The sequence below is a fragment of the Dromiciops gliroides genome, chromosome 1, assembly GCF_019393635.1.
Source record: "Dromiciops gliroides isolate mDroGli1 chromosome 1, mDroGli1.pri, whole genome shotgun sequence".
Taxonomy (NCBI): Eukaryota; Metazoa; Chordata; class Mammalia; order Microbiotheria; family Microbiotheriidae; genus Dromiciops; species Dromiciops gliroides.
Window position 1 is genome coordinate 421,247,532 of NC_057861.1, and position 26,095 is coordinate 421,273,626.

The following is a 26,095-nucleotide window of genomic DNA, read 5'->3' on the forward strand; positions in this document are numbered from 1 at the left end:
AATCAGAACTTAGGTCTTCTGATTTAAAGTTTGAGCCTCTTTATTATCCCAAATGTCAGGATTCATCTGAGGTTTGTAGGATACGCATATTGAAGGTAATATAATAAAACTCCATTGTGCCAACTTGGATTGGCTATTATTTGGACTGAATGTTCTTTGCAAATACAAATTTCCAAATAATTGCATTGCAAGACTTTTCTCTCGATGGCACAATCTCTGTTGGGTCAAATGTTGTGCTAATTGAGGACGGCATTGTAGGTTTGAGTCCCTCATGATCCAGTTTGCTTTGTTATCCTTCATAGCCACATTGTTCTGGCCAAAATCCTATTAATGCTTGCATTTGATCACAAGGGGAGACTGTTAGGAAGTAGATATTCCTTGATTCAATTATCAACCACTTGTAAAAAATGATGAAATTCTCCCAATGGAGTTTAAATAGGCTATACAAAATTTGTCTAGAATTTGATGGCATTGAAGTATCTTAAGTGCTATTCAGGGAAGTGGTAGAGGATTTTTCTAGGCTGAGCTATTAGAGGTTTTCTATTTAATTTAACAAGCATTAATTAAACACATGCTGTTAGTAAGACCTTATTCAAAGCACTGGAAATACAACTGGAGCCCATGAACACCCACTGTTACTGGCCCATCCTTGTTTTTTCCTCCACTTAGATATTTCTCTAATGATATTCTTTTGACCACTTCTGCATAATTTCCCATCTGTAATGTTCTGTAGCTTGTTTGCCCTCACAGTGGGCCTCTCCATTGTACTTTGAATAATCCTCCACTTCAGTTTTTAGAGGCAGTAGTATTCTGTGATGTCATGGATAGGACTCTGGCTTTGAAGTCAAAGGACCTAAGTTCAAACCCTGCCTTTGCCATTTACTGTGTGATCTTGGGCAAGTCACTGAACTTCCCCCAGCCTCCATTTCCTCTTCTGTTAAGTGAGGCAGTTGGACTAACCAGACTTTCAAATCCTTTCCTGCTTCAAATTTTCCTATGGTCCATTATCCACAACCATCAAGCCTCACTCAAAGAATATTCATATCAAGCATGTGGACATTTATTCCTAAAGGCAGAACTCTACTTGTGTGGTTTTCTAATTCTCCCTAGTGGCAATTATGCTTTAGAAGTCAATTCTTGTTGCCTCAGACACTTGACACTTACTAGCTGTTTGACCCTGAGCAAGCCACTTAACCCCCATTGCCCCGCCAAAAAAAAAGAGTCAATTCTTGGGGCAGCTAGGTGGCACAGTGGATGAAGCACCGGCCCTGGATTCAGGAGGACCTGAGTTCAAATCTGGCCTCAGACACTTGACACATATTAGCTGTGTGACCCTGGGCAAGTCATTTAACCCTCATTGCCCCTCCCAAAAAAAGAAGTCAATTCTTATCATGTAAATGTGTAACTGGTATTGTGATGTTTCATTATAAAGAATAATCTTATTCTTTTTGAAATCTAAATTAATTAGCATATAGTTGTCATGTCATGTCTCAGAAAATTATAGCAGGGTGTCCTTATGACCTAACTTCCTTTGAGTAGCATCTCTTAAGTTGGAAATGAGGACCATTTTTCTTCATGACACTATGAAGCCAGTAAGTGATAGCCCCAGAGGTGTCTTCTCTCCATGTAAGCCATACCCTCATTTAATTAGGCTTTTTTTTAGCAGTCCCATCGTATCTGGAGTAAATAGCTTATACCACATCTTCCATCTGTTAGAATTTCAATCATGACTTAACAGTGAAGTGAGAACATGAGGAGCTATACCACTGCTCATCCAATGTCCCTCTTCTCTGGCATTAGTAGTTTATATCCTGGTGAATGTGAAGATACTTGACCATTCTCTGTTTCCATTAATTAGGAGTTAAAGTCCCTCCATCTCCTTGGCAATGTTCTGGTCCCTATTTAAAATAAGGGAGTCAAATACATCCTTTGTCCTCTGTGAGTTTAAATCCTCCAAGGGTGATGTAAGAAAATAATAAATAAGTGATACTTCTTTAATGAGAAGCAGCATTGTATAATGGAGAGAGAGTTGGCTTCAGAACCACCAAGCCGAACCTCTGACACAGATTGGCTATGTGTCCCAGGGAAGGCCACTTAACATCTCAGTGCCCCATGCCAACTCTCTACAACTACAAATTGCAGAATACTTTCAGACATCTGATGGTAAGGGAAGTCTCTCCCTAAGAGCTCCTTACAATGATGAAATCAAAGATTCAAACAAAAATGAATAAATTATTTAATCCCCTAAGAATCTAGACCTTCACCAATTTGAGTACTATCTCTGCTAATGCAGACCACAACTTTTCTATGCCTTAGAATGCTGATTTTTTATCCTATGCCATATCAGAAAAGAAAGCATTCACCCCCAATAATTTACATGTATTTGTTTTTACATATACCACTATACCATTATAATATATGTATATATATATATATAATACATGAACCAAAAAGAAATTTAATAGGATAAGACAAAATTGAAGTATTCAATTTAATTTTTTTAATTAATGGTACCAAAAACATGTTTGTTCTTATTGAAACATTATTTCTATACTGTGATTGAATATGTTTCATTATCTTTTCTTTAAATCTTGTGAATATACTGAAAGATATGGTGGGCTTATAAATAATAATGATCTGTTAGCAATTAATTTTTCATTTAATTTGCTGAATGTAGCTAGCCAAGCAATTGATTTTTTCCTACTTAGATTTTTTTAAACCAAAAGATATATACTATAACAATGAAGTAATGGATCACAACTGTCAGAAAATATAACAGCTTTTCACCTTAGGTCATGTTTCTCTATCTGAAAATACATTCAACATACACAATGAAAAGACAACAGACAAAAGTGAATTGTCTCTGATATAAACTTAGAAAAAAGTTTTTTATATTCAGTCTTTGTGTGGTTGTTTAATGCAAGGTTATCATACCCTAATTCCCTGTTCATTTGGGGGATTTTAGCTTTGTTTTTGTATAAGAAATGTTGAGTAATGTATAATGGGGTGGAAAAGTTGGCTGAGGTCAGGCTGTGAAGGGTTTTATGTGCCAAAAGTTTATATTTGATTCTATAGTCAATAGATATCCTCAGGAGTTTATTGAGTTGAGTGGTGACACCATTAGCCTGGCCTTTAGAAAAATCACTGACGATGTCTGGAAGTCAATGCCTGCAATCTCTTCTACTGGAGAGGCCGCAGCTCATAACAACTTAGGAGTTCTGAGCTACAGTGGACTGAACCCATCAGGTGCACAATAACCAAGTGCTATCAATATAAAGAAAGGCAAACAAGTGTTTGTGCCCTGGAGGAACTCACATTCTTAAAGGAGGGGCTGGATGGGGTGGGGAGCAATTCAGCAAAACCAGCCAACATATCATATAGGACTACCCATGTTTGTCTAAAATGATTCTGCTCATCATTTCTTATAGCACAATAGTATTCCATAATAATCATATACCACAACCTCTTCAGCCATACTCCAATTGATGGGCATCTCCTCAATTTCCCATTCTTTACTACCACAAAAAGAGCTGCCATACATATTTTTGTACATATAGGCCCATTTCCTTTTAAAAAAAAATCTCTTTGGGATACAGACCTAGTAATGCAATTGCTGGATCAAAGGATATGCACAGTTTTATACCCATTTGGGCATAGTTCCAAATTGCTCTCCAGAACTGTTAAACTAGTTTACAACTCCACCAACAGTGTATTAGTGTTCCATTTTTTCCATATCCCCTCTTATATTTGTCATTTTCCTTTTCCATCATATTTGTTGCTATTGTTCAGTCATTTCAGTCATAGCCAACTTTGATTCCATTTGGAGTTTTCTTGGCAAAGATACTAAAGTAATTTGTCATTAAGTGATTTGCCCAAAATCACACAACTAGTATATGAGACCACATCTGAACTCGGGTTTTCTTTACTTCTAGCCTGGTGCTCTATCCACTGCCCCACCTGGCTGCCCTTCTGTAATATTAGTCAATCTGATAGGTGTGATATGAGAGATAGAGTTATTTTAATTTGCATTTTTCTAATCAATAGTGATTTAAAGTATTTTTTTAAAAATATGACTACAGATAACTTTGATTTCTTCTTCTGAAAACTTCCTCATCATAACTTTTGACCATTTATCTATTGAGGAATGATTGTTTTCTTATAAATTTTACTCAATTCCCTATATAGTTGAAAAATGAGGCCTTTACCAAAGAAACTTGCTGTAATTCCCTCCCCCCCCCCCAGTTTCCTGCTTTCCTTCTAATCTTGGCTGCATTGGTTTTGATTATTCAAAACCTTTTTAATTTAATATAATCAAAATCATATATTTTATATCTCATGGTTATTTTGTCATAAATTCTTCCCTTGTCCATGGAACTGACAGGTAAAATTTTCTTTGCTCCCTTAATTTGCTTATGGTATAACCCTTTATTTCTAAATCATGTGCCCATTTTGATCTGATCTTTGTATACAGTGTAAGATGTTGATCTATACCTAGTTTCTGACAAACTGACTTTAAGTTTTCCTAGCAATTTTTGTTAAATAGTAACTTCCTGTCCCAAAAGCTTGGTTCTTTGGATTTGGATTCGTTAAACTCTAGATTACTGTGGTTATTTACTATTGTGTATTAAGTACCTAATCTATTCCACTGATCCACCATTCTATTTCTTTGCCAGTACCAGATTGTTTAGATGATTACAGCTTTCTAATACAGCTTAAGATTTATACTGGTAGGCCAACTTCCTTCATATTTTTAATTGATTCTGTTTATATCCTTGACCTTTTATTCTTCTAGATGGATTTTATTATTTTTCTACCTTTATAAAAATAATTTTGGTAGTTTGATTGGTATGGTAATGAATAAGTAAATTAATTTAGGTAGAATTATCATTTTTATTATCTTGGTGCAGTCCACCCATGAACAATTAATATTTCTCCAATTGCTTAAATCTGTCTTTACTTGTGTGAAAAGTGTTTTATAGTTGTGTCCCTATTGTTACTGGGTTTGTCTTTTTTTTGGGGGGGGGGGGTTGTCTTAACAGGTAGATTTCCAAGTATTTTATATTGTCTGTAGTATTTTGAATGGAATTTCTCTTTCTATCTCTTCCTGTTGGACTTTGTTGGTAATATATAGAAATGCTGCTGATTTCTGTGGGTTTATTTTATATCATGACATTTTGCTGAAGTTGCTTATTGTTTCAACTACTTTTTTAGTTTATTCACTAGGATTCTCTAAGTATATCATTGTATCATCTGTAAAGAGTGATAGTTTGTTTCCTCATTGCCTATTCAGTTCCTTTTTCTTCTCTTATTGCTATAGCTAACATTTCCAGTACAATATTGAATAGTAGTCATGATAATGGGCATCCTTGTTTCACCCTGATCTTATTGAGAAGGCATCTAGCTTATCCCTGTTACAGATAATGTGTCATGGAATCCTTAACTTCTACTTGCCCAATTCTAATATTTAAGGAATTGCTTTCTTCAATGAGCTTTTGTACCTCTTTTTCCATTTTGCCAATTCTAAGAGTTCTTTTCTTCAGTGAAATTATGTACCTCTTTCACCATTTGGCCAATTCTGATTTTTAAAGAGTTCTCTTCATTGGATTTTTGTGACTCATCATTTGGCCAATTCTGTTTTTTAAGATGTTATTTTCTTCAGGGTGTGTGTGTGTGTGTGTGTGTGTGTGTGTGTGTGTGTGTGTGTGTGCATGCACCTCTTTTGCCAAGCTGTTGACTCTCTTTTCATAATTTTTTTTTGCATCACTCTCATTACTGCCCCCCAATTTTCCCTCTATCTCTCTTATTTTATTTTTCAAATCAGTTTTGAGCTCTGCCAGGAATTCTTGTTGGACTCTTGTCCAAGTCACATTATTTTTTCCTTTGAGGCCTTGATTATAGCTATTTTCACATCTTTTTCTCCTTCTGAGTTTGTGTTTTGATCTTCCCTGTCAACATAGTAGCTTTTTATGGTCAGGTTACGTATTTGTATTGTTTACTCCAAGCCTATTTCTTGACTTTCAACTTTGTGTTAAAATTAACAGGGCTAGAGGGGGTACTGTCCAAAGCTTCAGGTTTTTCATGCTACTGTTTTCAGTTAATTCTGGGGGTCTGCAAGTTTCATTACTTTTTTTTTTTTTTAGTGAGGCAATTGGGGTTAAGTGACTTGCCCAGGGTCACACAGCTAGTAAGTGTTAAGTGTCTGAGGCTGGATTTGAACTCAGGTACTCCTGAGTCCAGGGCCGGTGCTCTATCCACTGCACCACCTAGCTGCCCCGTTTCATTACTTCTAAAGTGGTATGATCCAAGGAAAGGTTTGGTAACTCCTTTCTGACCTGTGCTCTGGTCTTTGCCCAGGAAGGGACCTTGTTTCCGCAAGTGCTAGTTTCCTCTTGGTCCTAGAACTATGATCAGGTGTCCTGCTCTCCTTTAGCTGTAAGGGCTAGTGCTCCTTTTTGCTTTGGAACTGAGACTAGAGACCCTGATTCCTTGTAAATCACTACAAATACTTTTCTGGAACTATTATCAGGGGCCCTGCTCCTCTATGGTAACAAATGTTATTGCTCCTTCTGACCCTAGAACTAACTGTGACTTGGGTCCCCACTCTCTCATGGGTACAAGTGCTAATAATCCTTTCTGCCTTAAAACTGAGACCAGGTTCCCAGATCTCTTGGGAGAGACCACAGGCACTCTTCTCCACCCTGGAAATGTGACCCAGAACTGTGCTGTGGACTGTGCAACAAAATTCTGCACCCACACCTCTGTAATCTCTTTCTAACCAGTTTTCTGACTCTCTTACCATCTATGGGCTGAAATTTCCTGAAGCTGCAGCTTCTATTGACTCTAATGACTGTTATTGATCTTACTCTGCTACATAGCCTGCCATGGCCTGCACTGAGCTCCAGGCCAACCACCACCCCAGTGATCTCTTAAGTTGTCTTGGGCTGGAAGAATGTCTCACCCTGACCTTTTGTTGGCCCTGACACCCCAGAACTCTATTTCAGGCTTTATTTTAAATTTGTTTGGAGGGGAAAGTTGAAAGACTTCAGCTGAGCTGCTGCCTATGCTCTGACATCTTGGCTCCTTCTCTCTCTCCACCATCCAAGTATTGATTTTTAAAAGAAATGGCTTCCAAGGAATGCATTGGAGCCCCTCTAAAATCAGCCAAATCTCTTATCTTCTATCTCCATAATCTCTTTGAGCTATTTTCTTATCTGCAAAATGGAGATAGTAATATTTGTACTATATATGTCACAAGATTGCTGTTGGGATCTTATGAAATAAGTTATGTGTGTTTGATAAGTACATCTGTGTGTTCATCTCGACTTGGATGAGGTCATTTAGAAACTGATTAAAAGAGGTTTTCAGAGAGAATTAGCCTGGAGGCAACATGGACTGTGTGTCATCAGAAAACTTGTGGAGAGTTTTTATGATATCTCAAAATATTCCTGGTGCTTTTCTTTCATATATTGATGCCATCTGGTCTCATAAATTCATCATTTTTCAAGTAACTTGGCATTTATAAAAATTTTTAGAACATCAACAGCCTATCCTTTTATGTCATTTTTTAAAAGTGTATTTTGGTTGATGTGCACTTGTTTTTCTGACTTTAGACATTCTAAACACTTCTTCAACTGAAATTGTCTAAAACATGTACAGATGTTTATCTTTTAGAACCAGGATTTCAGGCTGGTTCAATGTGCCTGTCATAGCATCTTCTTCTGTATCACACCAACAGAGTTTATTTCTAGAGAGAACAAGAACATAATAAACTAGACAAAAAGATTTAATTGGAATAAGCCCGGTTGGCTGGTTACCTATGGTTAATAATTTGATTTCTTATAAAAAATAAAAGGAAAAAAGAATAACAAATCCATTTTCTATAGACTTTTGTTATTTTGTAGCAATGAGTAGCCACTTCTGTAATAAACAGGTACACTATGATCTAACTCTGTAGGTGGGAGTCATTATTGCACAGTCTGAAAGTATAAATTTCATCATGAGGCAGTGTGGGATGGTGTACAGGGTATCAGGAGACCTGAGATCTCTTGGGCCCTGTCAATAGGAATAACTTTTCAGTTTTACTGCCTGTAAAGTAGACATCATCATCATCGTCATATTGCATTGTAAAATAATAATGGAGATTTCTGGGTCACATGAACAATAAGATGGAGAACTAGATATTTTCTCTGATTCTTGTGATTTCTCAAACCTCTCCAAAGTAGAAATTATACAAAAGATAAAACAATTTAAGCTGTTTCCATGGTCTAGACTATAAAAAAACAAAGAAGGTACAATGGCATGAACTAATGTATGATTTGACCTCACTCAGCACCTCTTTCCCAAATGCTTACTATGTTCCAGGCATCAAGATTACACTGGATGACTCAACCCACTGACTTGTAATGGCATACAACCCTATATCCTGATCCCCCACACACACCTTTTAGCCCCATAGAGATCCAAAGTGCATAAATGTTGTGAGGCTGCAAGACCCAGTGCTGCAACAATGTTCTGTGCTTTAATAGAGCTCTGCATGGGAGCATAACAGAGGGAATAGATCATTCTTATGTCTGGGCTTAAAATAGAGTTCAGTTTTTCATTCTTGCCCCCCACTTCCTCCCAGTGTCATAGAGATCCCAACTCCAAATGGTAGAAAGGAAGCATTATGTCCTGCTGACCAGAGAACTGAGGCACAGAGGAAATAGGATGGAATACTACATGTGGCACTGTGTGGCATACCACTAACTCTGAGGAAAAAGCCAAGGATCCATCTAAGGCCAGTTTTGTCCCCCCCAAAGTCACTTGGAGAAAAAATTTAGGCTGGTGAAACATGAATTGTCCATCATGGGAGGATGCTGAAATGCTTTGACTCCTAGCTCCTAGGGAAATCACCATTACAGAGGAGAGAGTTGGAAAGTGAGCAATAGGTGAAAATAAGAGGGGGGAGGTGAAGATGGAAATTGCCAATGATGTCAGAAGGAGAAAAACTCAAGGACCTCATTGATAATGGGAGACAGCGAAAGGAAATGTAGCCTCTAAGCCATGTGAGTTCAGGTGTCTATGAATAAATACTGTAAAACAGGAAAATTATAAGAAATTAGGGAAATGATGAGGAAAAAGGAAAAGAAATGAGGAAAAGAAAACTCTTTAAACAAGATGAAGGAAGACACCATTGGTTTTGAGAAGGGCAGGGCACCATGACATGACACCCTGTTCCTGAATGTTTTGAGACAGAAATGAGAACTTTAACCTGAATAGCAGAAATAATTGGCACATTAGAAAAACCCAAATTTTTGAGGAAAAGTTTCACTAAATAAACAAAAGAGAAGATGATTGGAAATGCAAATACATGGAACTCAAGGACAATCTGGAAGAACAGAAACAAAAAGCAATAATATTAAAAGAAAGCATGTTCTTTATACAAGCAGAACATATTGATGTCAAAGATATGTGGAAACAAACTAAAGATCATAGGTGTCCTAGAAGAACATTTGCCCAATCAGTTCTCTAAAACTACAAATTACAGATCAACTGTCAGTTTGCTTTTATGAAGGGAGTATCCACTTTGAAAGTTGCCAAGCTACCCAAAAACATGATAACATTTATAATGGAGGAATAAGCATTTATTATGTGTCAGATACTGTGCTAAATGCTTTACAGACATATCATTTGATCTTTCCATCACGTTATCCCATCTGATTGATTTTATCTTTTTAAAATTAAAGCAAAGCTTTTGACTCAGTACTGTACTCATGGGTTATTGATGTACTGCAAATACATAAAATAAAAGCAAATATAGTGAAAACACTAGAATAACTATTGACCACATGGAAAGTTGTTCTCTATTTAAAATATATCACCAATATAATAATGACAGTAAAAGGGGGCATTTTTCAGGGAGACAGTTTAAGCCCATTATGTTTGTGCCAATCCTGAAATCCATTATCATCTCATTTATATTGAATTAAATATGGCTTCCAAATTAAAGAGGGAATCAGACCAAAACATCTTATTAATTACTGGATGTACATATGATGATCTACAACATGGGTCTACTAAAAAATAAATTTAATAGCTCCTTCAATGCATAGCGTACTTCAATATAAAAATGTCATTTTACTTAATAAGTATAACATTCTTAATATATGCTAAAGACAAAGTTAGGCAACTTAGGGTTTGAATTATGAAGATGCATTAAACCAATGGATAAAGGCCATACCTACAAAACCTTTGTTTCTTCCAAGTGAGACCCATTAAGCATAAAGATATCAAGGAGGAATCAATGGCTGAATACATTAGGAGACACTGGAATCATGAAATCAAAGTTGAATGAAAAAAAACACATTTAAAGCAATTAATACCTATGCAGTACTAGTATAAATGTACACTTTGGAAAGTGTAAAATGGATATGACAGATTTGAAAAGTATCCTTACCAAAACCTCTTATGATATTATCAAAACAGGGGGCCTATCTCTTTAAAGCAGCTAGAGAAAGATAAACACTTTGCCACCAAAAAGAAGGAAGGGGATTAATAGATATCTTCAGAGCAGATGTGGTCAGAAACTTACAGAAATACTTTTGGGTAGCAAGCACACATCACTTCTCTGAAAAATAGTTCAAGTAGTAACAGAAACACAAGACCAGATTTGTTCAATATAATTAAAAATGGTTTACCTCCCAATAGAGCCTATGAAACAGTTAAAAACCAAGAATGGAATCAACTGGTCATCCATGGAAGAGCTTAACCAATGAGGAGGAGGAGGAGTTCTTGTTGTAGTTGTTATTTTTATTGCCCACCTCAAAGAAGTGTTGTAAGAATTGGAGATGACATATAGGGCAAGTCACTCTCATTGTTTGGTGCAACTTTTTAGGACTCTGAAATTTCTGAGTTCCCTGCACTAAATAAATTTGTAAGGCCAGTCCTTATCCCCTATGATAATTATGCTGCTCCCTTGAAATTCAGTCAAAGCATGTTCTTTCAAATCCTTTGTCATACCCATCAATAAGAATGGAGGGCAGATGAACTAAATTATGTGCCAGTGTTTTTGCCTAAGATTTACTTTTTTTTCTGGCAGGGCAATGAGGGTTAAGTGACTTACCCAGGGTCACACAGATAATGTCAAGTGTCTGAGGCCAGATTTGAACTCAGGTCCTCCTAAATCCAGGGCCCATGTTTTATCTACTGCACCGCCTAGCTGCCCCATTGCCTAAGATTTCAAATGGAAATCCCAACATGGGTTATTTCTCTCATGTGAGTTGAATATGTCATTTGGTAAGCAGACATGTATTATTTGGTTGCTATGCTTTTTAGATAACAAGAATGAAAGTGCTCTCTTTTGCTCTCTCTTACACACAAACACACATACACAGTAATTCCAGAATTGAGTTTTTTTATATATATTTGCTTATGGCTCTGATTTAGTTACAAACTATATACTGCCTTTGTTTAGCCTTCTGTTTAATACATATAGCACCTACCAAAGTCCATGTCACATGGACTAGGAAAAAAGGAAGACCCTGGCTAGGAAGGTATAGGATCAGAAGGAAGCTTACCATGAAAAGTACACACACTGTGGTTGCCCTTGGATGTTGACTTTTCATGGTCAGAGGATTTGGAAGTTGATAACACTGGAAAAGGCAGCCAGGTAGACCAGAAAGAACAGTAGGTTTAGAACCAGAAGTCCTAAATTAGAGCCCCAGCTCAGATACTTCCTACTTGTGTGACCTTAAGCAAGTTGCTAAACTAATCCATTTCCTCATCTGTAAAATTGGATTAATAACACTTGTATTACCAGCCTTGTAGAGTCATTACTAGGAAAGCATTTTGTACAGCACAGATAAGCAGACCTGAATCATTCCTTCTTATTTCCTATCACCTGTTTGTGCTTTTATTGAGTAGCCTTTACTTCACAAAGAAGAAAATACATGAGTGAATAAATATGCACTATCAGCTGGTTTACAATTAATTAACATTTATTAAGTACCTGCTATATGCCAGGAACTGTGCTTAGTTCTAGAGATACAAAAAAGAGGCAAAAGGGGGCAGCTAGGTGGCGCAGTAAGTAAAGCACCAGCCCTGAATTCAGGAAGACCTGAGTTCAAATCCAGCCTCAGACACTTGACACTTACTAGCTGTGTGACCCTGGGCAAGTCAATTAACCCTCATTGCCCCTGCAAAACAAAAACAAAAGAGGCAAAAGATAATAGTTCCTGCCCTCAGGGAGCTCACAATCCAGTGAGGGAGACTATATTCAAGCAAATGTATACAAACCAACTATACACAGGATAACTAGGAAAGAATCTACACAGAGAAGGCAATATAATTAAAAGGGGTTGGGAAAGACTGTAAAAGATGGAATTTTATTTGGGATTTAAAGGAAGTCAGGGAAGTTAGTAAGTAGAGTTGAAAAAGGAGAATGTTTGAGGCATTGGAAATAGTCAGAGAAGATGCCCACAGCTGAGAGATGGAGTGTCTTGTTCATGAAGCAACAAGGAGGCCGGTGTCACTGGACTGAGGAGAATGTGGGGGGGAGTAAGTTGTAAGAAGACTAGAAAGGTAGAAGGGAGCTAGTTTATGAAGGGGTTTGAATACTAAAAGATTTTGTATTTAATCTTGGAGGCAGTAGGGAGCCACTGGAATTTATGGATTGACACATAATATGTTTGCACTTGTGGGAGATCACTTTTGTGGCTGAATAAAGGATGGATTGGAGTGGGGAGAGACTTGAGGCAGGCAGACCCACCTGCAGGCTATTGCAATAATCCCGGTGTGAAGTGATGGGTGCCTGTACTAGAGTGGTAGAACTATCAGGACAGAAGGGCAGGTTTTTAATTAATTTTTTTTTTCGTGAGGCAATTGGGGTTAAGTGACTTGCCCAGGGTCACACAGCTAGTAAGTGTTAAGTGTCTGAGGTCGGATTTGAACTCAGGTACTCCTGAATCCAGGGCCGGTGCTCTATCCACTGCGCCACCTAGCTGCCCGGAAGGGCAGGTTTTTGAGAGAAGTTGCAAAGGTGAAATCAATGGTTCTTGACTACAGCTTGGATATAGGGGGTGGAGATAGTGAGGAATGCAGGATGGCTCCTGGGTTGTAAGTCTGAAGGACTAGGAGGATGGTGTTGCCTTCTGCTGTAAGAGGGAAGGTGGGGGTGGGGGGGTGGGGAATAAGGTTCTAATAAGGTTCTAATCATATCTTGGCCAGGGTCATTTCCTCATATCACTACTCTTCTCCATTGGACCTTTCATTTGAGCAACATCACTCATTCTCAGAAGCTTTTGCCTTTCATCACCCTTAGCAAGGACAACCAGTTATTGTTCTCCATCAGTCTTCCTCCATACATCTGTGACAGCTCTCTGCTTCTAGCAGGTTCATGGGATCATAGAGATAGAAAGACCTTAGAAGTCAATAACTTCAACTCTTGCATTTATAGGTGAGGAAACTGAGAACCACAGAGGTTAAGGTCATGAAGGTCATAAGTGGCAGAGCTAGAATTTGACCCCAGCTTCTCTTCTAAATCTAGCACTCTCCTGGTTATTCCATCTGTCCTCTGGAGCTCCTGTTTCTGTCCACTCAGTTTTCATTCCATCTGCTCAGCATTCAATACGGTGTAGCAGTGATATTTTCTATCAGAGGAGCATTTTGCCAACACCAGCCCATTTGCAGATGCATCTCTGAGTGGATTTTTGTACCTAAAAATTTACACCTCTATGAATTTTAAGCTTTCTTCAGCACACAGCCCCTATAGGTCTAAATTTCATGCAAGATATCCCTAGAGAGTATAGGAATTCTTTCTCCCTGAACCTTCCAAATGAGTCTTTGTTGTCAGCTCCACAAAAAAAAAAATTTAAAAAGGAAAGGGAGGACCAGAGTTGACTCTCCCCAAGGTGGGAGTTAGAACACTTGAAGTACTTGTACTTGCTACATTTTCATTATGGTCTTGTTCTGATGACTTCTCACATTATGGAAGTGATGTAAGGTATGTTTAAAGATATGTCGGTGGAGAACAACTCTGGGCTTGGTAGATTTCACTATGCTGCAAAGGTTTCATACAGAAATCCAATGACAGGTTGCTGTCATCCAAAGACTAGCTTAGCTAAATTTATAGAGATTCATCACCAGAAGGCTAACTAGCAGGTGACAGTGACACAACTTACAAAGAACTGTACAGTATGTCCTCAGAGTCTTAGGACAGTTTTTAGCTTTAATAGCTTAAAACAACACTAATACTTTGGGGCCACCCAGTAAATTAAACCTTGAAAGGGTCAAAGGATCAATTTTGGATTTGGGAGGAACCTTAGAGGTCATACAATTAAAATCCCTAATTTTACAGGTAAGGAAACTGTGGCCCTAGAGGAGAAATGACTTGCCCAAGGCCATGAGTTCGCTGGTAAACAAACAGATTTTGTACAGTGTTGTAGATATAAAAAATTATACCAATTTTCTTCTAAATATTTGCTTCCCAAAAGTTGGCTATTTTCTTATGCTTTTGTTTTTTTGTTATGCATGGGGGCCAGAATTATCCCTAAGGGAATACCACTCTGAAATTATCATAAAAGTGAATAGGAAAATGGGTTCGAATATAAAAAAAAAATGCTTTAAGTATATTTTTTCGGGAAAACATCATCTGGTAAATTACCTTAATTATTTTAAGAAAATGAGAAATAACATCTAGTGATAAAGCTTTACCCTACGAGATGCTCTATCCAAACTTTATCTTAAGAATCCCCTACAAGGACACATTCAGGAGTCTAAGAGATTAGAGGAGAAAAACTTTATCTTTTCTGAAAAAGCTGACATTCTTTATCGTACCTCAAAGTTGTTAAGAAGCACTGGTAGGCTTCTATGTTCTGTCTAATAACAAACATTTTAATCACCTTTAAGGTCAGCAGAGTACTTTTATACTAATCCTGGGAGAGAGGATTTTTCCCCACCCCTTTAAAATATGAGCTCCTGGAGGGAAGGGATTATCTGCTTTTTTATTATCTCCTAACTTATCATGGATATCAATTCCCTTTTAGTAATTTTTGTTCTTTAATAACCAGTACAAAGTACATTCTCCTTGTCAATCATTTATGAGGGGCAACTAGTTGGCACAGAGGATAGAGTGCTGGGCCTGGAGTCAGAAAGACTCATCTTCCTGAGTTCAAATCTGACCCCAGATACTTACTAGCTATGTGACCCTAGGCAAGTCACTTAACCCTGTGTGCTTCAAATCCTCATCTGTAAAATGAGCTGAAGAAGGAAATGGCAAAGTACTCCAATATTTTTACCAAGAAACCCCCAAAAATGGGATCAGAAAGAGGCAGACATGAGTAAACAACATTGTGTTAGTTTTTTTTTTCTCTTTGGCAGAGAAAACAGAATCAGAACAAGAATTACACATCTCTTCCTCCTTCTGGTAGCAATTATGATCCTATCCACCCCAAATCAGAGTGAGTAAGGGTCTTCACCATGATCACCCTGATAATATCAGAGGCATGATTCAAACTCGTGTCTAGATTCCAAGTTCAGTGTATTTCCACACTGCCTCATACCATATGCTTCACTACTTCAAGCATCTCAAGGATCTGAAGTGGTGTTTTTTTTTTCATTGTAAATATTCCTCTGACTCATATCACAGCTATAAATAAACATAAAATTGGGTCCATAGTATATAATACTTCATATTGATGTAGGAGGTAAAAAAAGGGTTAACAGGAAAACCTAAGACCCAAGCTTTAACTCAGATGTTAGCTCAAAAAGGGAGTCAGACCCCAGTTAATGGATAACTTTCAAGTCAAAATGCTAGGTTCTCTTACCCACGGAAATCAGTACCCATAACGGGACCATAAAGGGTCAGGTCATATAACAATAAAGGAAATGAAAAGGCTATAGAAATTCTCATGAAAAATGGAGATATTTTGAAACTAGCCATGGGAATCAGAGACATGCACAGAAAAAGCCAAATTTGTCCCCAGATTCACCTTATGACGTGTAAACCCCCAAAACACACCTCCACTGAAAAAGGTACCTACTTTGGGGCTTGGCTTAGGACCCCAGGAACTCCAAATTAGGATAAGCCCTCCCCTGTACCACCCCAAGGTGGAGATTATTATAATGAGACTGATAATCAATTTATCCCTACTATAAATATAATTGTCTTTCCTTTCACTATACCTTCCCACTATTCTGGTTCTCTCCCTGTGGTCACCCAAGTATTGCAATAAAACTTGGGAAACTGAGTCACTCAGTCTTATAATTCTTTTGGGAGAACTCACGACCCAAAATTTCATCCCACATCAATATTGCTAGATTATAAGCTTCCCTGAAATTAGGGACCACAACTCATACCTCTTAATAACACCCATGATTCCTAGCACAGTGCCTTCTGTATTAATAGACACTCCATAGCTGGTTATTGTAATGGTAGTGATGAGGAGAAAGAGGAAATAAGTAAAAAGAACAAAGTGAAGAGTAGGGAGAGAGTGTGAAACCTTTTGAATTTTCCTTATGAATGTGCCTTCTTAGTTCAATTAGCTAAAGCAGTGTTAATGATGATATTGGTCAGATCATTATGTGAAATAAAGAACTTTGCTTCATAGCTTGGTGACAGACTGCACATTCAACCCCAATCAATCATCCTAGAGCTAGCACAAGAGGTGTCAAGTAAGAAAGAGAGTAAATACAAATCTGCCATCACTGCTGGAAGAATAATTCAAAGAGCGTATTCTACTTACTAATGGGTCGCAATGTCCTCTGTCTCTGAAGGAGCTTCTGAGATTTTAGGATGCTAGAGCTAAAGTGTTCAAAGGAATTATAGGCATGAATTCCAAGAGTAGAAAAACAAAATGAAGGATGGAAAGTTCTCAAAGCAAAATTCCAACAACATTGAACTAGGATTGATGAATGGTAGATACAGGAAAAGTAGATTTTTAATCTCAATATAAGAACCAACTTTCTGACAAATAGAGGTTACCCTTCATAAAATGGGTAACTTTATGAGACCATTCTGGTCACTGGAAATAACTGTAAGACTTAGTGACAATCCAGCTGAGAATGTTGTAAAGGAGATTCCTGCTTGAGATTAAGGTTGGTATACATACTTCCAACAGTCCTATGATTCCCTTAGTTCACTCTTGAAATTAAAAATAACATACTACTGTATAGTGTATATATAGTGTATAGTATATGTAGCATATGTGCTGTATAGTATATGTAGTATATAGTATAACTATACTACTTACATTCAGACAAGAATGAGATCTGGATAGAGGGGACATGACCACATACACACACACTCCAAACACCACCTCCCCCGCTCCCCCACTCAAGCAGTGCTCAGAGGCTTAACTCTGGAAGAGGAAAGAGATATAACAACCAACATAACTAAAAACAACACGAATAGAGGAGGTGGGAAGGAGGGAAGGGCCAAGTTCTCTTCCTTTCGGGGATTTAGCCTAATCTTCCTAGTCAGTCCTTTGGTAATAATTTCTTTTCCTTATAAACTATCTCAATTTCAAATAAAGAAACAACTTATATGTACTATAATTCATCAGTTAGTACACTATCCTAAGTGATATCAGAGGGAATATCCCTTTGAGGGAGAGAACAAAGCTAAAATAAGGGGTCAGTTAATTCATTAAAAATTCACAAACTGAAAAAGTTTTAATCATTAATCTATGAGCCAAAATTACAATGTGAAAAGGAGGGATTCAACCAGCCATCTTCTATTCTACTAAAGGAACAAAAATGACACCCTTAAACTCATTTAAGAGAGTCAAGGAACAGGGTAAACAGGTCTTTTAAAACATTGAAACTTACACTTTGAGCTATTTACATTAAACTAGGTTTGCTTTATTTAGAGTCAGTGAGGACAAATTACTGATTAAAATGAAGTCCCTAGGACCAACTGGACATATAAAAGGCTTGTGCACTGTAGCTGTAACCTTTTTTCAGTCCCTGAGTTTTGGATCCAGTCATTGGTTTAAACATCTCTTTGAGTGGATAAAGCACCATCCTTGGATTCAGAAGGAGCTGAGTTCAAATCTGGCCTCAAACACTTGACCCTTACTAGCTGTGTGATCCTGGACAAGTCACTTAACCGTCATTGCCCTAAAAATAAAATAAAATAAAATAAACATTTCCTTGATTGAGAATACAGGTTCTTATTTGAAAATATATTTGATCCAAATCTCTTTAATCATGAGATAGAATTATTCAGCCTCATACAGTATTTCTCTTAAATGAATGAGAGAGAAATTGAGTATACATTTGATACTGGTTAAGAAATAGAAAAGTTGATCAGTTAAACAGAATAGAAAAGTAAAAAAAGAAGTAATTGAATTCAAGAACTCAACAAATCCAAGAACATAAATTATTGAAAATGTGGGGGCTGGGGACAGCTAGGTGGTGCAGTGGATAAAATGCCGGTCCAGGATTCAGGAGGACCTGAGTTCAAATCTGGCCTCAGATACTTGACACTAGCTGTGTGACCCTGAGCAAGTCACTTTACCCTCATTGCCCTACAAAAACAAACAAACAAATAAATTATTGAGAATGAATTCCCTGTTCAATAAGGACTGATAGGAAAACTGGAAAGCAGTTTAGCAGAAATTAGGTTTAAATCAGCATGTTATACCATATGCCATAAAAAACTCAAATGGATATACAACCTGAATACTAATGGTCCTACCCAAAAAAATAATAATAATTAGAAGAGAACAAGTTCAGGTATCTTTTGCAGCATTGGTTAATCAGAGATTTCTTTGCCAAATAAGAGGAAGCAGTGAACACAAAAATGGTAAAAACAACTGATTTAATTTACTTGAAATTGAAAAAAATACTTTAATAAAATCAACACAATGCAATGAGAAATGATGCAGTCAATTAGAAAAAAAATCATTGAATGACTCTGTGATCTTATTTTTCTTTGGGAGCTGAGCTGTCCCCTTATAAAATAGTCTAAGATTGAATTTACTTTTTCTTTTTTTTCTGGCTAAGGTATCACATAGCTAACTCATTTTGAACTTGTAGTGCACTAAAACTCTAAAATCTTCCTAGTCTGATTTAATTTACCAAGAACTTATGAAATGCCTCCTTTATCCAGATACCATGCTAGACATTCAGGACACAGACTAAAAAAAGAAACAAACTCCCTTCAAGGAGCTTACAGTCTATTGATGTGTGGGGCATGTAATCAACATGTACATAGGTAAATTCCAGGTAGTTTGAGGAGGGAAGGAGAACTAACTTGGTGGGGGTACCATCATGGAATGAGAGAGATCAATTCCTTGATAAAACTTAAGAAGTATATTTTTATTCCTCTTTGTATCCCCCATGGCTTATAGGACAAGACCTTTTCTTGTTTTACTTGCTTAATGAATATTTTTGTTGATTTAAATATTCATCTAAATATTCACAGCCAGGACCAAAATTTTTTAGAACCTGTATGAGATTCTGCATTTCATTTCCTTTGCTGGTAGCCACTTTATTGGAACATGTGGCTGGGAATAATATTTCTCTTTTTCCATCCAAATTCTGTTTGTTTTTTTCCAGAAGTGTTATCTGGTATGTATTTATGCAACTAATTTATCTGAGATAAACTATAGTTATACCCCTGGAGACCAACTCAGCATGTTGGCTCCATCATCAGGGTCAGAAATAAAAAAATATTTTCTGTTATCCCTGTTGTAAAGGTTTACACACCCTTGTGGTTTGAGAACAAGTACTTTTCCATCAATGCTACCAGCATGGCAGCCTGCAATGTCCATGTTTACTTACTAGATATTGAATAGAAATGTCCTGGATTTCATGCAATTTTTGATATGTGGGAATCATTCTGCCTGTTTCTTAGGTATTCGCCGCCAGACTGCCCGCTGTATGAAGAAGGGGAAAGGCATAGTCAGAGCTACCTTCTGTGACCCTGAAACCCAGCCTAATGGGAGGCAAAAGAAATGCTATGAAAGAGATTGTCCACCCAGGTAACATTGAATAAGACCTAAGAGGTGGTTTGTGTCTGTTCAGGGTTGTGTCTCAGCTCACAAGAACCCATTGTCCAGGAAGCAAAGCACAGTAGGAATGAGGGGTTTCCATGGTTATAGTATCAGTTTCTGCAACATACAATAGAACGCAATTTCTCGCTGGGGAGTGGAATATGTTTGTGGAATAGAATATGACTGTGGTCTGGGTTTAATTATTTGGTAAGTATGAATCAAAAAGTAATGTGGTGGGGGGCAGCTAGATGGCGCAGTGGATGAAGCACCAGCCCTGGATTCAGGAGTACCTGAGTTCAAATCCGGCCTCAGACACTTGACACTTACTAGCTGTGTGACCTTGGGCAAGTCACTTAACCCCCATTGCCCCACAAAATTAAAAAAAAAAAAAGTAATGTGGTGGGCAAAACCTTGCAGATTTCTTGAAAGCTACTTAACAGAAGTATTCAAATCTTTGGGGCTGCTTTAGGTATTATTTCTTTGTGAAGATTTCTCTGATTCCCTTGGTTGAGAATGATCTCTCTCGGGGCAGCTAGGTGGCGCAGTGGATAGAGCACCGGCCCTGGTGTCATGTGTACTTGAGTTCAAATCCGACCTCAGACGCTTAACACTTACTAGCTGTGTGACCCTGGGCAAGTCACTTAACCCCAATTGCCTCACCAAAAAAAAAAAAAAAAACAACAAAAAACTTAAGATTAAGGAGAATGATCTCTCTCTAATTTTCTGAAAGTGTTTTACATCTTTCCTTTGTCCTTAGTACATCCATGGGATCACACAATGTGAAGCTGGATGCCACTTTAGATACCATTTAGTCCAAACCTTCATTGATAAGGAGTCAGAGGTCTAATGAGGTTAGATGGCTTACTCCAAGTTTTATAAATATTAAGTAGAAAATCTGAGATTTTAAACCCCAGTAATACAATTTAAATCTTGAAAGGGATCTCTCTTTGTTAATATATTTTATTTTTTTTCCAATTACATGTGAAACAGATATTAACATTTGTTTTTTGTTTTGTTTTGGGTTTTTTTGTGAGGCAATTGGGGTTAAGTGACTTGCCCAGGGTCACACAGCTAGTAAGTGTTAAGTATCTGAGGCCGGATTTGAACTCAGGTCCTTCTGAATTCAGGCCAGGTGCTCTATCCACTGCGCCACATAGCTGCCCCTGTTTTTTTAAATATGAGTTCCAAATTCTCTTCCCCCTTCTCCCACATTGAGAAAGCAGGGAATTTGATAGAGATTATGCATATTCAATCATATAAAGCATATATATGTATTAATCATGTTATAAAAGAAAATACAAACTTATAAAAAAGAAAAAGAAAGAAATATATAAGGAAATACACACACATATGCACTTTGATCTGCATTCAGATTCCATCAATTCTTTCTGTGAAGGTGGATAGCATTGTTCATCATAAGTTCTTTGGAATTGTCTTGGATTGTTGTATTGCTGAAAATTAATTCACTCACAGTTGTTCATTGAACAATATTGTTATCGTGTACACGGTTCTGGTTCTGCTTTGCATCAGTTCATATAGGTCTTTTGGAAAGGATCTCAAAGACTTTCTGATCCAATCTATATGTGACCATATGATCCCTTCTGTGATAACTGCTGACAAGAGGACACTCAACATTTGCTGGCCTCCAACCCAAGGCAGCCCATTCCTCTTTAGGACAGAACAAATTGCTAGGAATTTTCTCCCTGCATCAAGCCTAAATCTGCCTCTCTACAACTTCTATTCATTTCTCCTAGTTTTGCCTGCTGAGGAAGAATAAATCGAATCCATCTTACACATGAAAGACTTATCTTTTCCTGATTCAATCAGTGTTTTTAATGCTTAGTCTCTCCTCTTCTCACCATCCTGGTCTCACTTTTCTGGGCATGTTCGATCTTTTCTTTAGAACTGAACACAGTACTCAGGATGTCACCTCAAAAAGGCAGAGTCAATAGAATAACTCTCTTTGTGCAACCTAGATTTCCCTTCATAAAACCTAGATTTAGTTTCAGGGGCTGCCATGTTGCATTTAGTTCATGTGGAACCTACAGTTCACTGAAACCACATTATCTTTCCCATATGGCTATGCCTCCCCAGACTTGTAATTTATGAATTTAGTTTTTTATACTTTATGTTTATGGTATTATTCTATACTGTGGAGAACTTTATATGTATGCCTATTAATTTTGTTTGTGAGGCAATTGGGGTTAAGTGACTTGCCCAGGGTCACACAGCTAGTAAGTGTCAAGTGTCTGAGGTTGGATTTGAACTCAGGTCCTCCTGAGTCCAGGGCTGGTGCTCTATCCACTGCACCACCTAGCTGCCCCAATGCCTATTAAATTTTATCTTTCTTCATTTGGTTCCGTGTTCTCCATTGAACAAATTCAATGAACTTTTATTAATGTCCATTATGCTCAAGGCACTTAATGCCCATGTCTGATCATGTATTAAAATTTATTTGTTGAATTTGTTTGGTGCTGGAAGACCATGCCAACACTCTTGCCACTTAAACCAACCCTCATGTTCTAGATCCTAACTTTGTTATCCAAGCCATTGGCTATCCCTCCCAGCTATGTGTCATTATATATTTGAGAAGCATTTCATTTATTCCATTACCCAAATTATTGACAAAAATGTTAAATAACTCAGGGCCCTAGAAATAATCCACTAGTGACTTCCTTCCAAAATGACATTAGCAGAATAATGATTTAGTCTTTAAGTTCATTCATTCAAACAATTCCAAATGCACTTAACTATACTGTTATCCAACTTCCATCTTCTCCATCTTGTCAACCAGCACAAAAGACTGTCAGATGCTTTGATGAAATTTAAATACAATATAGTATAGTATTACACTGATCTACCAGTCTAGTTACCCTATCAAAAAAAGAAATGAGATTAGTCTAAATGATCTGTTCTTGAAGAAATCACACTGGCTTTTAGTGATCGCTGCTTCCCTTTCTAAATGCCCACAAGCCATCCTTTTAATACTGTAATCTAGGATTTTTTCCAGAAATCAAAGTAAAGCCTACAGATCTCACATAGCCCTTTTTTGTATCTCTCTTAGGAACTTACATGTATTAATTTGTGTTATTACATGTATTAATTTCTGTATGTGTCATGTCCCTTTATTAGAAAAAATAGCAGGGGCAGCTAGGTGGTGCAGTGGATAAAGCACCGGCCCATTCAGGAGGACCTGAGTTCAAATCCAGCCCCAGACACTTGATACTTACTAGCTGTGTGACCCTGGGCATATCACTTAACCCTCATTGCCCTGCCTCCCCAGTTAGATTAAATTAGAAAAATAGCTAATATTTATAAAAGTGCTTTAAAGTTTGTGAGTACTTTTACATATGTTATCTCTTCAAACTCTAAGATCCCCAAAGGTAGGGTCTTTGTCTTACCTAAATATTTTTGCTCTTAGTACTTAGCACAGTGTTCAGTATACAGTAGACATTTAACAAATTGTTTTTTCAAATGTTTGTGTCTGATCATTGAAACAAATTTCTTGCATTGGGTTGAATTTAAGATCAGTTATAGCATCATAGGAATTAAAATCAGATATGCTTTGAATATAATTTAGTCCAATTCCCTAATTTTACAGATGAGGAAACTGAGGCCCATAGAGATTGGATAATTTTTGCAAAGCCAAACAGTTTTTATATAGGTAGAATTAAGATTCAAAACTGTGCTCTCTGACTCTTAAATTCAGTGTTTACTTTGCATCTCTGTCATTAGCAACAGTATCTTCATAAGTAAACATTTGTTGAATTCCTGCTTTGGGCAAGGCACTCTGTCTGTGGCTGAGGACATAAATGTTAGATGCAGTTCAAATCCTCAAGAGTTTACAAGAAAGAATATGTATATGAAGAGATGACCAATAAAAAAGAAAAAAGTACACTCTCTGCTTTAGGATGACCATCCTGCCATAGAAAAATCTGTGGCTCATTTTCAATGAATAACCAATCTGCTCTCTACCATTGGTGCCTGAAAAATGAGCATCACCTTTTTTTCAAAATTCATTTATTTTTAGGCTTTCCATTTTAAATAATAATTAAACCTTTTTTCTTGTGAACTTAACAGCAATCAACACAAACCTTTAGTGAGAAGATTGCATAAGAAATCATGAAGCTTTCTAATGGATTGTTTATTTTTTAAGAGCAATACAAAAGTGGAAAGTGCAGTTCTTCTGCATCCCAGGTCTGTGCTCTTTCCAGTACGTAGGAACATAGATCTGGAGTTTCAAAGACTTTAAAGGGCATGTATTCTGATCTCCTGCTTCTTAAAGATCAGGAATTTATGCCCAGAGAGGTTAAGTAAGTTGCCTGGGATCATTCAGCTAGTAATTGTCTAAGGCAGTATTTGAACCCAAGTTTTCCTGACTCTGGATCCACTGCTCTATCACTGTCTTGTCATGAAACTTCCAAAGCAGTGGATTGGAGTATAAGCTGATGAACCCAGGGATTTGGGAGGAATTTTGTTCTTTCTACATGCCTCTCTAGTTCCTTGTTGTCAGAGCATCTTGAGAACAAGGAAATGAAATTTTTCCCATGGAACTGTGCTCTACAATTAAGCATGCAGATGTCCCATTTAAAATCAGATCCATCTTTTGAAATGGACCCATTTTTCTGCCCCTTATAAGGAGAAAGGAAGCTCTGGTAATTATAATGGTAAAGCTAATAGGTCCTAAATTGGAATTGGGCTCCCTGGAAACCCACCTCCACCCCTGCACAACACCAAAATACCTGGGTGTTTTTCCCCCTTGGTTAGCAGATAATCATGTTTATAGCTGACCAAATAAATGTATGAATAACTATCAAAGATCACCAAATTAGTAGAGTTTGCTTGATTGAACAGGTCTCTCCTTAGCCTGAAGACTTATTTATTTATTTAACTGATAAACTCATGATTTATTGGAGGTTGTTTATGCATCTAAATGGTGTTTGTTGAGCTTCCAACATTAATAAAGCATGCTTGGGGATTTTTTTATGTCTTGAGGTATAGGTCAAATTTAGTTAAACATGGGATTTGGGATCCCATGACACCCACCAAAAGAACTAAATTCAGATATTTGTTTGAGCTTCACGTGGACTCTGGCTGAGTTGTGGTCTCATTTAATTCTATCCAGATGTATTTCTTGATTTTATTGGTGTCTGTCAATCTGAAAGAGAAACTCATTTCAGGTAGTGTGGGGAGGTATCTACATGAGGACTTCATGGTGTGAAGGTGGTTGAGAAGTGGGGGGTTGGAAGCCCAGTCCCAGGCGAGATAAGGCAAACGCTCACCTATTAAAACTCGGAAAGCCAGGGGTGGATTCAAATCATGAAGAGCCCAGATTCATATGTACTAAAAAGTTCACAGCAAGAAAAGCCAATGAGAAAATAAGCTGTGTGAATCAGGCTGCATATTAATTCAGTGTAAATAGACAAATATTTAATAAGTGCCTACTACATACAAGACTGTGCTAGAATGCTAGGGATATAACCAAGAAGAAAATTGTTGTAGCTCCCATGGTGAAAGAGCTTGCCATCCAGTTGGGGAGTATGACAAATACTCCAGTAAGTGTGATAAAAAGTAGAATGTGATCAAGGCCAAGGAGAGACCCAGACAAAATGTCTGAGAACATTTGAGAAGGTAAAAAATGCTTCTAGCTAAAGTATGGGGGGCAGGGAGGAGGTAAGGTGAGAGGCTTGGGGAAGGTTTCATGGGGGGATGTGGCTCCTGGGGCTTCCTTGAAGAAAGAGAAGCACAGATTTGGAAGGAATGTGTTTTGTGCATCTCACAGTCTGGAAGAATGCACAACAGTCTATACATGAAAAACCCTGTTTTGAGTTTTGTGTCTCTGCAGAATTTAAAACAACATGGTGCTTACATTTTGTTGTGTAAAATGGAAGAAAATTGCATTGAATAAGCCTCTGGGGTTGGAAAAAAAGAGGGCAGAGAACAAGATTGGGCAAAAGGTAATAGTTCAGTTAGGATGAAACATTGTGAGTGAAAGTGAGTGATGGAAATATCTCTAAGAAGGTTTTCTTGGAGCAAGATTGGAGCAAGTCTTAAATGTCAGGCTAAGGTTTGTGGGAGTTTTCCCTATAGGCAATAGAGATTCACTGATAAATTTTGAGTGG

General features: G+C 37.5%; 1 protein-coding gene across 1 annotated transcript in view; it reads left to right on the plus strand.

The window, feature by feature from the left end:
- Nucleotides 1–26,095, plus strand: part of ADAMTS12 (ADAM metallopeptidase with thrombospondin type 1 motif 12) — a 569,738-nt gene that overhangs the window by 467,872 nt on the left and 75,771 nt on the right. Inside the window, 1 exon segment of the mRNA XM_043975705.1 lies at nucleotides 19,835–19,961. Coding sequence (XP_043831640.1) covers nucleotides 19,835–19,961 — 127 coding nt within the window.